Consider the following 15,783-nt stretch of genomic DNA (forward strand, 5'->3'; position numbering starts at 1 on the left):
ACAACAACAACACAATAGTTATGTTCATTGAATTTTATTGGTCAACAACAAAGACAACACTAATAAACATAAACAGCGATACAAACAACAACAACAACCAGACTTCTGGTTCCCCTGCGGTAATACCATGGTGGTGCACTATCTACCAAGTCCATGTTTTGTCCGGTACACATTGTTTCATCAGCCTTTTCAGCACGTTGGAACTTTCTGTGAACTACCATTATAAAAAATGTCCACGGTTTTGGCTCCCTCTTTTGTAATTTTGCAGACACTGGCTCGAAACGCCCGTTTCAAATAATCCCCTCATAGAATATGTTACACTACCAGAGGTCGCCTAAAGTCATTGCAGATTTTTGACCAATCCTCTAAAAAATAATAAAAGATAAATGCAATAAAATATAATTATTACAACACTAAATACTCGTTTATCTTTGTCAGTCATGTCCATATAGTTTGCACTGTTTTATCATGTACGATGACCTATCGCCGCCACCAACCTAATAAAACCCAACAACTTGAAATATGTTTTTTATTACCTTAAAAAGGGCACCATGAATGCATTTTGAAATACATAGCAAATAACGCAAAAATTATAGATTCGCTGGTATTTGCTATTTTTAATTACAGTTTGTAATTGCAATTACAATACATTAAAAGTGGCGACTCACCAGACACATGAAGGCTACCTTCCGACTGCTTGACTTCATGATGTCCCTGATGCCTCCTTTCAGCTCCTAACGGTCATCATTCTACATAAGAAATCAAAATAAATATCCCACTACAATTTTGAACTTGTACGCATCAAATAAAATTATAATCAATTCTATACTATTAAGTAAAAGTACTACAACAGTGTCAACAATGTCGATCTAGGGCGCGCATGAACTGCGAATCACTGGCACATCATGGTGTCATATTGCGCCAACTGAAAATGTTGTCGATCGTTTCACACGAGAGCAAAGGTACGAGAATTCGTTCTTACACTAAAAATGTACTAAGTTATCATCAGATATTTTGTTTATATGATAATTTTTCCGGCTTTACCTCTTATTCGCACAGGCACTTGTACTATATTGTAAATGAACAAGGAAATCAATAAACTTAAATAACACCACCTTATAATTTTTTCTGGTCTCGTATAAATGATACCCAAATCGTTGGTGCGTCAGTATAGAAGGTGAAGGGGTGTCCACAACTTCGCTAGCCATCGTGGGATTTTATTAGAGCCTGACCCTCTCACGTTGATTACGTCCATGGTTAGAGATAACTACGCCGACCTAACTATAGCCGCGCGGATTTGACGATGGGTTATCGGCACAGGCGTTTCGTGTTTCAATGTGGGCTTCGCAGAAAAAGGACGGTATGACACAATTTTGCCCTCCGGACCGTCAACCCCATACAGTATGACGTTTACGGTTTATTAAAGGGTCTTTGACAATTGCTAGATACTCTTTGTATTTAATGACTAAATTTCAAACTTGTGAATCGGGATTCACTCACAAGTTCCGCTCAAAAAACTTTCTGCGTATGTTGAGCAGCCTGAGAGGCCTGTGCGTAAGAAGTTTTTGGTAAAATAGAACTAAAGCATGTATCAAACTTGGACGTTGAACGTCAAAGGTGTATCTATTGGTCGATGCTGGTTATTTGACCGTATGCTCTGAGGCGTCGAATATTATTGATCTTATTCACAGGGCAAAGCCGTTTCATACGTTCACCCTTTTTACCTTAATTTTCTATACATCCAGCAGATTGGCGCTCCCATACTTGGGTATATACGTTCAACCAATTGTAGCGGACGTTATAAGTCATTAGTACGTTGGTATTGTATTCATACGTCACATATTAGCTATAGCCAATTGTTTGTTGTCCACGGTTTCAATAACCAACATTCAGCAAGCCCGTGTTCCAAAATATCAAAACCATTAAAGTTGTGAGAAGTACCAACAAGAGAATTTTCTCTTGTCTAGAATACATCTCCAATTCAGTAATTACAAAATCAGTTTTATGTCCGTTATATACTATGTATATTTTTTCCATATACAAAGTAGGGTACAAACTATGGCATATATACCTATATACACAGACACATTAGACTGAGACGCACTGTCAAACAGATAGTCTGACACAGTCGAGCAGATAGACTCTTGCGCACGTACACACACAATACATGTACATGAATATTGCAATCCTCTTAAATATCTACAGATATCGCGAGCTTCACTTTTACAAAATGATTTTATTCGTGCAGTAGAGCTTTACTTACGCGTAATGGATATACTTTCACAGAATGGTGACACAAAAAACGTCTTAGTTTTTCGAAAATCGAAAATTTTATTTTCTCCCGTAGAGTTAACACAGGGATGACGGTCATGTTTAATTTCAAATATCGGTAAATGTCGGGTATTTGTTTCTCTCGTTTGCATGGCGATCCCTGTTTTTATTCTCGATTTAGTAAGAGTATGACTGAACGTTTCATTGAGAAAAAGTTTGAGTAAAAAGTTGAGTAAAAGTTTAAGTCTTTCACTTTCGAGGCGCATACTACCTTAAACGACGGTCACAATCATAGTGGAGGGACTCTGGTTGAACACTGAAGTGGGTAAATTCAAAGAGACACGACACACAACTATGACATCCCAGACAGGGTAACCTGTCATGAAATTGTTCAATTCATGGTTTCACTTAATCTTACCGATCGTAAAACAAGCGCCGATAGGCAGAGAGTACGTTTTACGATATCTATTATTGTGCAGACGACAATATATGTTCTGATTCACCCGCCCATAGAACCAGGCATACCTGCGTAATGGTTATGCGGCTTGACAGCGAGTAAAGCATGCCTGCACTTTGCTCTATGACATGGATGACCCTTACTGTCTCCTCTCCTCCATATTTGAACGTACCGCACCTTTCTGTTTAATTCGTTCATCTTTTTTGAACCCTTTCTTCGCAGATTTATCGACGTCTTGCGCGGCCCCGATTCACATTCACACTTTTACATTCGTCCAATTCAGTGGGCGTTACCATAAAAAAGTAAGCTTTGAAAAGTACATTGAGGTCAGGTTGTAGATAGTAAAATGTTCTCACTTTGGCGATGGGAGGGTTTCAAGTCTTGTTGACAAAAGACTATGAATATTGATAGTAAAAAAGGTATATGGCGCAGAATCCGAAGTACATCCATTAAATGTTATGTTGATTAATTCTAGATATGCCTTCTGATGATACAAAGCTCATTTGATATGCTTTACATACACAAATACTGATTATCGCGCTTCGGGCATTAGTTGTGACCCAAGACTACGAATTTTCGAAGCTACACGTTACCAAACCAAACGAATATGAATTCAAAGCGTTGTCAGCGAAATATTTCGACATCCCCGCAAAGAAAATAAAATCGTACAAGAACAATAATTATATGAATCTTCCAGTGCAAACATCATCAAACAAAATGAAAATTAGAAATTAAATCATAAATGGTTGAATATTTCGCCCTAGGTATTCCCAGAAAAAGGGTTCGTTAGATTAACAAGAGCAAGCAAAAACATTTTACGAAAACGTATGATAAAAACAAAAAGTGAAGGGGGCGCTACGGCAACGTAGCTGCTAGTATTCTATCGTTTCCGATGATTAGTTTGATGTTCAGTTGATTGTTGAATTTATGTTGTAAAATTACAGCCCAGATTTAAAAAAATAAGGCCACTTCTATTTAGTAATGAGAGATTTTGCATTGTCTGTTTCACAATATAGAATCTTTTCTGCCGTGTTAAGGAGTCAATCGAGGCCCTGTGCATCGTATCTCTGCAACGCAATCCATGGTAACGCCTAAACAAACACACAGCGTATACATGTGGCGGATCTCCCTGCCTAGTCTGATCCATTGACAGTGAAAGAGATCCACGTTGTTGCACGATAGGGACGCGGCTCTGAGGGACTCGATATTGCTGTTTCTTGCCAGATTACCTTAAAACTACCGTGAATTATTTCTGTCTGGTAGGTTACAATCTCAAAGGATTTGAGTGCAGAAACACAGGTGAGTGAATCTCGTAAATGCAAATTCTTTCCACGCTCCAAAGGGTAGAACATTAACACACTGAAGGTCCCGACTTTCGTCGAGGATTGAGTAGAATCAGTCGTGTTTCCTTGGTGATCTCCATCACAGCTCGACACCAGTGTGGTTATATGAGTGTTTCGCGTTTCTACTCTCAACCTATCCGCGTCACCTTAGCGACAGCATCACCAAAAACCAAAGGCATTCTTCATCATCGAAATTAGACCACTTAATATGTTTCAACTGCTGAGCCGTAACGCTTGCAGTATAATCGATCCCTGCGTAAAATGATGCGAACAAAGCCCCGGACATTCTGATAAATGGCCGTATCATGGAAATGCGACGCCTATGTGCGCTCTGATACGCTCATTTACTTCGATACATAGTCACGACTCGTTTAATGTTGTCCCCAGCATCAGTAGACGCCGTGATTCGGGCTCTGAACGCTCCGGAGATACGTTGTTTTCATACATAATCAGAATAAAACGATGCTGAATAAATTTCTTTTTTATCGATTTATTTGATACGTGTATATATTCACAAAGTGTAGTGTCCCTTCAATCTGACAGAATCAGTTCGTGACTTAGAATAATGCGTACTCAGATTGTGTTGCAACTGAAGCTGTTGTGAGCAAATCCAGGCTGCTGACAAACTAACGTGCCTTTCATTTACAGCTGTAACGTTACAAGCTAAGCCTGTTCGGAATCATAAGTTTCACTGCAATCGCGTTTAAAATTCATCTAAAGTAAAAGTGAAATAAACGTCTAAATGCAAATTCTGCCTTCGTCTATAAGGAAATTATCAAAAGCGAAACAGTATTGTAGTTATCGTCTTATACCGCTCACGTTGCCATGGCGAAGGTCGACACGGAGGGCATCTTTCAAAGCGAGGGAATACGAAAATTCACCCTCTCTGGCCCCAGTGATCACAAATGTCACATCATGAATGAGAGTGGTTCCCACAATCCCCCACTGGTAACTTGATGGATGTGTTCGCCGCATTTACGGTGTTGTTGATCTTTAGATCTAGCAACAGAGAGAAACTCGGTCAACCTTCAAAAAAAAAACATGCAGTAGAAATTTTGTTACTGAAAAAAACAACATAGTAATGTGATTAGAATGTCGCATGCAGTGGAACATAAATTCCGGCTTGTAAATGGTCAGAGATGCGAAACTACTCAATCTCACGTTTAATTGATTCGAAATATGATTAATAAAGGGGTAAAAATGACCAAGTGTCATCATACTTCAGTCAGAGAGAAAGCATCACAAAAATCCCCCGTGTCGTTTAACTGTTACACGATTGGAACTAATTTGGGATAATTGGATGGTGAAGTAATGTCTTTAAAATCTGGAAATGTAAGCTAATCTGCTTTCTTTTTACGTTACACATTTGTTTTTATGAGTAAGTTGTAATATTGAGACATTCAGCTATAGGGCACCCAAGATTTTGAGAAATTTGAAAAATATGAAGATCCAATTATCCCAAAATAGTGTTCTGTGTTCACCGCTCATCGTGAATAATCGCCACAACGTATGGGAAATAACAACGATTTTAAGAGATGGATATAAGTTTTTCACAAGCGGGACACAATCCTATAGATTGAGTATTTTTACGGATAAAAAATTTTCGCGGGAAGGCACGGATAATTGCAGCAATTTCGAGTAAACTTTTCGCAGTCCGCCTAAACTTTCCAGCTGTCTGAAACGGCGGGGTTTGGTAATTTCTGTCGTAAAGTACTCTGTTCACCCATAAGATCCTAAAAACGGAGGGATTTTCTTTTTTATGGGTCTATGATTCACCTTTTCGTGTGTGTTGTACTTCCAATAAGGACCCTGTTATACTAGTATTTTCATTCGCGTTGTATACAGTTGACAGGTGTTTAAAATTGTTTGCATCGTGTCTAGGTGTTCAGCCTGGCATTCGCTCATGATGGCAAATAACCTCTTCACAATGATTCACTGTTAGAGATATGTTACAATAAATTCCCATATACATGAGATCTGTCCCTCTCCTCTCTCTTCTCTCTCTCTCTCTCTCTCTCTCTCTCTCTCTCTCTCTCTCTCTCTCTCTGTCCGAAATTTAAGGAGTCTACGATATAGTCAAGGGATCTCAAAATTTAAATGGAAAAAGCTGAAGGGCTCATCAAGTCACCCACAATATTTTACCACGCATAGATTATCAGCGATGGAAATTTTATGCATGAAATTTTCACATGAAAAAAGTTGTGAGACTGTAAAAACGGGCATATGCTCCTGGGTATAACTTGATGTTCAATACAATGTCCATGAAATATAATCAAAAACTGCGCACTGGTTGCTTCAAAATGGTTCTTTCGAATGTCTCTATCGTGTGTATGTTTTCAATACATAGCACAGTCATCCAATTTGATCTCAGTGAAATGAATAGACGGGGCGTTACGCACGACCTCGGCTGCCTCGGACTTCGACGTGTTTGACGCAGGCGCGACCCGAAATATATACGCTGGACAATTCATAGACGAAATAAACAAATTCGGCTTATTCATTAGAGTGCGACGGATCTAAAATCATTGTTGTCGCGATTCGAGATGTTATAGGTTATATTGATTGTTTATCTCCTTCGGTAAGATCAAGACAGGGTGACCGTCCCTAGAGAAGTGATTGCTTAGCGCCTTGGCAACAACTGAAATAGAACCAGGTGCAACTTACACTAACGATAAAGGCGAAAAACCAATCGCTCGTTCCATAAAAGCCATTCAATTGAAAAGACTACGCCCAATGAACACAATTAAAGCGAAGATGACATAAAGAAAAACAGGCAACGACTGTCAGTGAGTCCAAACACTTTTATCGATGGCTTGCATAGAAGAAAGGGTCAGAAGTTTATATTCACAATAAAACATTTGAAGACGCTTAAAAAGGACGCTGTCAGTTTTGCCCTTGCAGAGGTCAGATGAACGTAAGGAAACACGTGCTTCCAAAGAGAGAGTTTTAAACCTTTGCATGGACTTTTCTAAGGGAAACGTTAACCTTTGTCGTGCTGTCGTTCACAGAAATTCAAAATGGCCTCTTTGCCGCGCGTGAACTTTGTAGGGAAAACTTACAAAAAATTACAATATCAAGACGGCGATAACTTAAACAATTTACTTCAAAAGAGTCCTACGTATGTAGCATTTCTTACTGTTTTTCGTTAAAAAAAAAATTAAAAAAAACCGGAACATTTACAAGTGAGAACTTGACGGAGAACTTAACGACACGGTAGCTGTAACCTTTGATGATATCACACATCGTGTTCAATGTCAACTTCAGTTTGATGTTCTACTACCAAAAGCATGTTGACCTACACAATATTCAACTTGTCAACTCAGCCTGTACACGTGTAAACTGCATTGTTATTGTTGACAAGAATTTTAGTCAAGACTTACAATTCAAATATAAACAATGACACGGACTTTGTGAGAAACGCCGTGTTGACAAAAATGGCTGTTCAAACATGCTTTTGGAAGTAGAACAAGAAACTGTAGTTGACATATATTACAAAAAAGTTACAGATACTGTCCATAAAAGCATGCCCAAAAGTGCATGATTTATTTTAAACTCACATGTTTTCTTTTCCGACACGGTAGATAAATCGTTACAATGAGCGGCTACTCGTCCTATCCAAGTCCCCCAGCTCCGATGTCCAGAAATCAGGAGAAGAGCGAACTGCAAGTTCTAAATCAAAGGTTCGGTGACTACATCAAAAAGGTTGAAGACGCCAGAAAACAAGCCAGTCAGGTGAGAATCCATGCCGATCTTGATTTATCCACTGACCCTGGAAAAAGAGAATCCTTGGTTGATCCAGTTATCGAGCTTGAGTTGTAAAACCAAATAGATTTAATGATAAAGACATTAAACAATCATTAATATTATTTTTTGTGTACACGTTTAGGTATGAACACACACACACATACACACATATTATATATAGAGAGAAAAATAACTGTGTATACATATATACGTATGTGTTTACATACTCAAATAGTTGTGTACATGAGTATATTCATCTCATACATACATACATACATACATACATACATACATACATACATACATACATACATACATACATTCTTTAATCATTTGTGTTGTTTTAGGTTGATTCGTCTTCCCTCCTGAATGCAATCAAAAACTTGGAAAACGAAATCGGCGTCATCAAGAATCTGTACGAGCAAGAACTTGAGAAATTGAGGAGAGATGGGGTGCAAGCAGTGGCCATTGAGAAACAGAAGAATGATGCGGAGTTGAAGAAGCTTGCTGCCGCGGTTGCAGAACTACAGCAAAGGTAATGGGCCACGTGCTAGCTGTAATGCCAGACAAAGTTATAGTAAAAATAGTCGGTCGAATCAATCAATCAATCAATCAATCAATCAATCAATCATTTTATCAATTTATCTATCTATCTATCTAGCTAGCTAGCTAGAGCTAGCTGCCTAGCTGCCTAGCTGTCTGCATACATCTTTAAACCCACTAATTCACTAATGCAATCCACACCATTCCTCCACCAAACGAGCAATGAAGTACACGAATGGGTACATAGATACATACATACATAGATTCATAGATACATAATACATACATACATACATACATACATACATACATACATACATACATACATACATACATGCATGCATGCATGCATGCATGCAGGCAGACAGACAGACAGACAGACAGACAGACAGACAGACAGACATGAAGGCTAAAACCGCAAAAAAACCTGCTAAACTATATCATATAGGAGAAATATTTGACAGATGTAACCTATCACTTCAGACCAAAAAGTAACGCAGATATATTGACTTCTCCGATGTTTACAAAACTTCACTTTCCGGATTTCAAGCTGTAGTGTTATTACGACCGTCGGACAAAGGATGAAACCGTCAGTTTTCATAATGTGATTCTTGTCTCTCTATGGAATTACCGTTGTTTTGATATTGACCATGAAATAGTGTACTTTTGACGACTTCACCTAACTGTTCGCAGACTGAACGCAGAGCAACAAAACAACCGAGCGTTCCAAGATGAAATTGCCAGACTGAGACAGCAGCTGGCAAACAAAGACCAGGCCCTGAACCAGGCGGCGGCGGCTAACAACGACCTGGCGAGACAGTTGGACAACGCTAAGAAGGAGAACGAAGCACTGAAACGAAACTACCAGGATGTTGCCGGGAAATCTGACAAGGACAACAAAGCCCTGGCCAACGCGCAGGAGGCCCTGGTAAACCTTCAGAAGAAGTCTGACTTCGAAAAGAAACTGCGTGATGAGGTAAGAGCTCAGAAATAACCTTTTAAATTCATCTTATGTGACTGTTCCAGTAATGAAGTAGTGAGCCAAGCGATCGGAACTCTCCATCACTAAAGATTATATTCGCCTGTTTTCAAAGTCTTTTTCGCATTACAGTTAACTTAAATCTTGTCGGCGTGAAAAGGAATGACCATGTATTTCAATGTGATTTATAAGAAAGACTTTCAAATGTATTTTCTGTGAAAAATAAGAATTTAATTTTCCGACACACAACTTTAAAAATCACAATCACTTATCCCCTTCTCTTCGTCGCCAATAGCCTGACCGTGATTGCAACAAGAACGAGAGAGTGTCTGTGTTGCGAATAACTTCTTGTGAATTGTTCTAACACGTCAGGAAATCGCAGAATTGAAGAGCGCCTCGATGACAAGGGGAAGCAAATATTGCAGCTGGAGGCCAGGTTGAGAGAGAGTGCCCAAAAGAGAGCAACCTGCCGGAAATGCTGGCCAGAGTGCGCAACGCAGCTGCCGCTGAACTCGAAAAGTACAAACAGGAGTCTCAAGCTGACTACGCCAAGAATGTAAGTTTGTCAGGATGCCGTATATGATGGTTTTCTATCGACCTTAACTTTTTATATGAGAGATAGGGTTGGGGAGCCGTGGAAGATAAGATAAGCATATCCACAGTCACGGATACTTAAGTCTGCGCTGACAGACAATGAGAAAGAGACGACGGGATGACGCATCTGTAGGAAGATTACTGGCAAAAATTAAGAAATTCAACGAGAATAGCAGATAAATCATGCTAAATAAATCGACAACGCATCTGTTCGTCTCACCTTAAACGTGACGCTATTGTCATATCTTTGGTATCTATTCCACTTTGTGCAGTTGAATGATCTGAAAAACCAAATGGGAAAGGACGCCTCCAACGTTGCTAAATTGGCAGAGGAAAACAAGAAGCTGGCAGCAGCTCTTGAAGATGAAAGGCGCGAAAATCTTGCTCTTAAAAATAAGGTGAGTCGAAGTGTAAATTATGCATGCCTTTGACTTTCACTGTCTGTATATGTACACTAGGCGCATCCAGTAGTTTACAGTTGAGAAAGTTTAACTTCTTGCAATCTATGGCGACTTAAGCTATTTTACTATTAAAAGAGCTCGCTGCTTTCAATTGATGCGATTCCATCGTATCGCGTGCACTTTCAGTTGCTTTATCAACGTTAGCGCCACCTACTAGAACTTGTTGGTGTCTTTGCTCATTGCCTTTGCTCTATTTCTACATGATTGTATCTTCTTCCCCTTCAAAAGTTACAAATAAAAATCCTTACTAGAGCCCTTTTGTTGACAGTAACATTGTATTTTTAGATAATGTGTTTTATTTGCATAGCCAGTACTTTGTGTTTCAACATACATTAGGGAGAAGATGAAGAAGAAGAAAAAGAAGATGTGATTATTATCTAAAACAAAACTAGTGAAAATATTCTCAAAAGTTAATCCATTGTATCTTTAATGATCTTTCGATTGTCAGAGATCGTTCGTATGTTTTATCAAGGAGACTCTGATACCTGATAACAGAAGAGCGTGTCAACATGATTGGAAATAAGAGAAGGTTATTTGTACGGGAGTTCAACCGGTCATACATAATGAAGTGGGGTCAACAACTTCTGTGATTTTTTATTGGTCGGCAGATATCAGCATACGCCCTCAACGGCAGTAGCACGATTATCCTTGAAAGTTGCCATCGTGTGATGATAAGTTAATGTTTTGTGTCTCTTTGTTATGGATTATTCGTGTAACATCCTCCTTCCCTAGTAATGTAATAGGCCGAAACCTACCAGCAGTGTTTTCATGATCTCTGCAATGTATCTTCATCACTTTAAACCTAGATACAAGCTCTGGAAAATGACAACAGCAAGCTGGCTGATTTGCTGGCCCAGGAAAGACAGAAGTCCTCCGTTCACATACGGGCACTCGAAGACAAAATCAATGACCTCCAGAACAAACTCATCGCCAAGCTCCAACAGGAGGACAACGGTAGAGAACCACCGATAAGAGCAGAGATAGAGTCGCTTAAAGTGCTTGTCGAAGACGCGAGAAAAAATAAGTAAGTGGTCAAAAACGTCACTGCATCATGAAGTCAATCATCCGTTGGAAATTCTTTCAATTACTACAGTAATACTAGCCTTGAAACTTAAAGGCCTTCACTGTTGCTTAAACTTGCTAAACTAAACTTTCACCTATTTTCTTTCAAAATTAAGGAGAAAAAATTATGGGGTGGTCACCGCGCAAATTCGGTACCAGAGAAACAACTTTACTTCACTGAACGAAACTTAAGATTCAAGCGTGGCGGCAATCCCTGTGTTAATTCAATGAATATTTTTGTCACAAAAATAAAATGGTGAAAACGTCAAGGTTCAAAGTGAGCCGCATCATCGATAAACCAGAAAAAGTATGGTAAAAATTTGAGTTCTAATATCAGCTCCTAAGGCGCATTTCACCATAATTATCAATCTATACGGTATAATGTGTGCTGTTATTGTGTGAATGGTCACATCCTGTATCGTGCTATTATTTGACAAAGACTAGGTACAACTTGGTCTCATGGCGCTGAGTATCCGTATACGTAACATAGCAATAGAGTGAATGATACATACTCATACATATTCATGACTCATTTTTTACTGATAATCCGACGTCATCTTTAATATGCATTCCTTTTATCGCAAGAATGAGGGTGCTCGCAATCACAGCTTTGTCGAAACATTTGACACTATATTGACATATTTCATTGCACTAAAAACCTTAAAGTGGCACTATGGGTTAAAAAAAGTGTTGCCTTTACAGGATGACCAAGCCGACAGCAGCATCACCAAATACCTTCGCAATGTCACGAACACCAGCATACGGAGGCAGAACAAGCCCCGGCAAGTACATGAACACTACCGGCTTGTCAACCAGCCTGACATCGTCCGGTAAGTGAGCAGAGCATGTCTGAAGAGAACGTTGACTTTCTTGCCGCTCATCTGTCGTTCCTACAAAAATTGAACTGAATAAGTCCTTCGGTGATAACAAGCAACTGTTTATGAAGAAAATTTCTTGAAGTTAAGAGTGACCTCGACAAGGAAAACAAAACTTGTATTTGGTGATACTTATACATTCCCTATAGTGAATGTGGGACGGAATACATGTAACTATATTTTTGTTCGAGTATAAAGATGATTTTCGCGACCGAGATGAAAACATTTAGCGAGAAATTATTGTTTTCGTGTTTATGTGAATCTGGCTGATTCATTTATTTTGTATTTTTATAGTCGGAAGACTCGACAAGGATTATTACTCTACCCTGGTCAAGGATTCGCAAAGACGAGAGAACGAAAACAGCAGCTTGTTCCCTCGGATTTCCAGCAAGACAATCTACCGTACAAGCTATGGTTACAAGTGATGAGGTAAATATCCATACCAAAGCGGTTAAGTACAATGACGACAGTGGTAGTGACGACGCACAAGATCGATTTGGTACAGTCCCGGCAAACCGTTTTGTTTCTTTCTAATTTCCAATGCTGTCGACCACTCGGTTCTTAGAGACGCGTCCGTTCCAAAAGAACCCTGTGCAGCTGGTCGTGCACAGCCAGAACATCGATCATAGAAATACAAAGCAAGACACATGCACTTACAGACAAGATAAGGCACTGGACGTCGTAACAGACAGACAGACAGACAGACAGACAGACAGATAGACGCAAAGAAAGAGAATGGCACATAATATTACATAAAGGCAGTTTCAAAAGAAGATTGGTTTTGTGAGGAAAACATTCATACGTTGTGAATAACATGCATACGGTGGCTGCATTTAACGTTCAATCACAATTTTCAAAATAATAATTAGCCGTTCAGGCTACGACCATGAACAGAGTAGAATAGAAGCAAAGACAAAAAATTAAAAGGAAGATGGATACAAACATTACAAACGGGTCAGGTAAAGATGACACATACGAACAACATCATGCCTAATCAACGCAAGAGGGCGTAACGCATGTACGCGCAGATATGCTATTTCAAGCTGGAAATTCACCGCTCCCTAAACCTGAGCCAATAAACTGCTGATGTTCAAGTTCGAATACGATATATAATCATTTCCTTTTTATTTCTTGCAGGGTGTTTCCTCGCAAATTATTCCTCTGTAAAAAATAATAAAGTGTAAATATTTGTTGTAGTAAGACATGCAACCTTTCCGAAGAAAACAAACCTTGAAGAACGTACGGGGCAATATACGATATAGATGGAGAGAAAGAACTTAAAACATTTACAGGTTTTTTCAGTTATATTAGAACATGCTTTGATAATCTGGATCAGCAAGCCAAAAATTTTGTATCATGTACGTACTCAGAGTATTTAATACGTTATGCAGAATGTAGCATGATATTCAAATATGTAGGAACTGAATGATAAATTTATCTTAGTTAACTTTCTCGAAAGCGTTTTAAAAATATACATATCCTTGCTGGAACAATTCTTTTAAAATCCTCGCGCAGAAAGAGCAGTATATGGAAGTCTACGTCCCAGAATGCCTTGCGCCGATCATGGCTTCCGACCCCTGTATTTAAAATACAGGATAGTTTTTTATGTCCACTAATGTAATAACGAATTATACCTTATGATGTGCATATATGTTGCCAAGTGATAATTGTAACATTTTATCGTAAGCGGGAAAATTAGGGTTTAAAATTATCTTATCATCTGAGGATATTTCGATGTTTCTTGGCCATGGCTGGCATGAATAGTTGCACAGAATTTTACAATGCACATTAATTTTTTTTAACATTTTAACCCATCGACACTTTCCATGACCTTCTGACACCGACATCGTCTCTGAAAGTTTTAGTTTTTCCAAACTTATTTTTGTACATCTTCCTTCCGGCCGAAATTATTATACAGTATCGAAATTTTCATGTCTCGTTCATACATACTGTATCAAAAAAGTAGGCGTGATTTTTAACACGCCGCATTCTTAATCCGTGTCGGATTCGTGAGATAACATCACGTGACTAGAAAATGGATACACTTGACCCCATTGGCTCGAAAGAAGTGGCGTCGGGGGTAGTTTCTTGGGAAATTGTCTTTGGAAAGAGTGTCCAGTCACGTGACCATACGCTTAATGTCGTCTGCAGCTTTGAAACAATGGCGGTACGGGTGATCAGAGCCTGAGGAGCACCCGGATTGAAGGACGAGCCTCTGGAACTTGAAAAGCTCATTGACAACAAGGATTCAAGTGCAACAAAAATGTTTTTTTGGTATGCTAACTTAAAGGTAATCTTCGCTTCTTTTTGAGGGAAATAACCCAGTTAATTCTCACAATGTATTGTTGCAGTGCACACTGGCCCTACATCAGGGCACATTAAAGATAATTTCATGGAACAGCACCAGCATGTGTTATAGAAGACATATAACCTGGTCTAGTCAAGCTAAAGTGCCTGTTTGTTATCCCGAGGGGCCGTGCGTAACCGTGGCAGAAGCACATCGCTATACCCCTCGTCCTAGGGCCTCAGGAAATCGTATGGAGAATAACGAAATTATGTATTTCAGAATTGTTGGTATTGCACAGACCCTCGGGGTGACAAAAGGGCGCTATAGCCCCCATAACCAGGTAATAGGTGTTCATAACTGCACTCATGGGGGTATCATGACTTAAATTTCTTATGAAACTGTGATGAACGTGTGTCCTTGTTATCATTTCAATGGAAAATTTAATGTGGGATTGCTCATTGATGACAATGAATGACAGTTCTGTATAATTTGCATCAAGCTTAACACAAGGCTAATAAATTATTTCCTGAAATACTCTGTATCATATTCAGCAATCTTACATTCCCTAGACTCCAAATTTTAACAAGGTTCCCCGTCTGTATATGTTGCTGCCCCTCCCATCTCTCTCTCTCTCTCTCTCTCTCTCTCTCTCTCTCTCTCTCTCTCTCTCTCTCTCTCTCTCTCTCTCTCTCTCTCTCTCTCAATTGTTAAAATTGGATTTCTCGTCTTTGGATATTCGATTTTTTAATCTGTGCCTAGTACGTTTGTACACTTCATCTGTGCATTTGTATTTGTATTTGCATATCACAGCAGACAGACTGTGCTGTTTAGGTTACAACGCAACACGGAACTTTTGTACCTACTGTACGGAAGGCGTGCACGTAGTTATTTATTACCATATTACTTAACTATGACCCACAACCCGATTGGTCCAATTTTGGTTTGTGTGCTTTGGAGAATCCAGGCCATCGCCCTATACAATACAAATAACACTTTATTCCCTTCACCGACATCAGTGACATAACTGCAACTAAGTATAGACTGCTGGCCGAATACTTTTCGTCGTGAAGGAGCATCTTTTATTTCCCCATGAAATCAATAAATTGTTATTTTATCTTATTTATAAAATCCTTATCAAACCACCTGTCATGGTAGAAAACCATTATT

At 39.1% G+C, this 15,783-nt stretch overlaps 1 protein-coding gene across 1 annotated transcript; it reads left to right on the top strand.

Moving 5' to 3' along the window:
• Positions 1-3,753: 3,753 nt before the first annotated feature.
• LOC139148015 (cytotardin-like) lies at positions 3,754-11,416 on the top strand. Its single transcript, XM_070719270.1, has 7 exons — positions 3,754-4,027; positions 7,653-7,803; positions 8,163-8,350; positions 9,052-9,334; positions 9,710-9,893; positions 10,204-10,329; positions 11,199-11,416. Exons 2-5 carry the CDS (start codon positions 7,666-7,668, stop codon positions 9,776-9,778), a joined length of 678 nt encoding a protein of 225 aa, XP_070575371.1. The 5' UTR covers positions 3,754-4,027; positions 7,653-7,665; the 3' UTR covers positions 9,779-9,893; positions 10,204-10,329; positions 11,199-11,416.
• The last annotated feature ends 4,367 nt before the right edge of the window (positions 11,417-15,783 follow it).

The sequence above is a fragment of the Ptychodera flava genome, chromosome 13 (genome assembly GCF_041260155.1).
Source record: "Ptychodera flava strain L36383 chromosome 13, AS_Pfla_20210202, whole genome shotgun sequence".
In the NCBI taxonomy this organism is placed as follows: domain Eukaryota; kingdom Metazoa; phylum Hemichordata; class Enteropneusta; family Ptychoderidae; genus Ptychodera; species Ptychodera flava.

Bases quoted from the DNA above. Each gene is read 5' to 3' on its own strand.
- LOC139148015 (XM_070719270.1), top strand. From the start codon at position 7,666: ATGAGCGGCTACTCGTCCTATCCAAGTCCCCCAGCTCCGATGTCCAGA. The intron at 8,351-9,051 runs GTAATGGGCCAC...AACTGTTCGCAG, and splicing joins GTTGCAGAACTACAGCAAAG to ACTGAACGCAGAGCAACAAA. The intron at 9,335-9,709 runs GTAAGAGCTCAG...CTAACACGTCAG, and splicing joins AAAAGAAACTGCGTGATGAG to GAAATCGCAGAATTGAAGAG.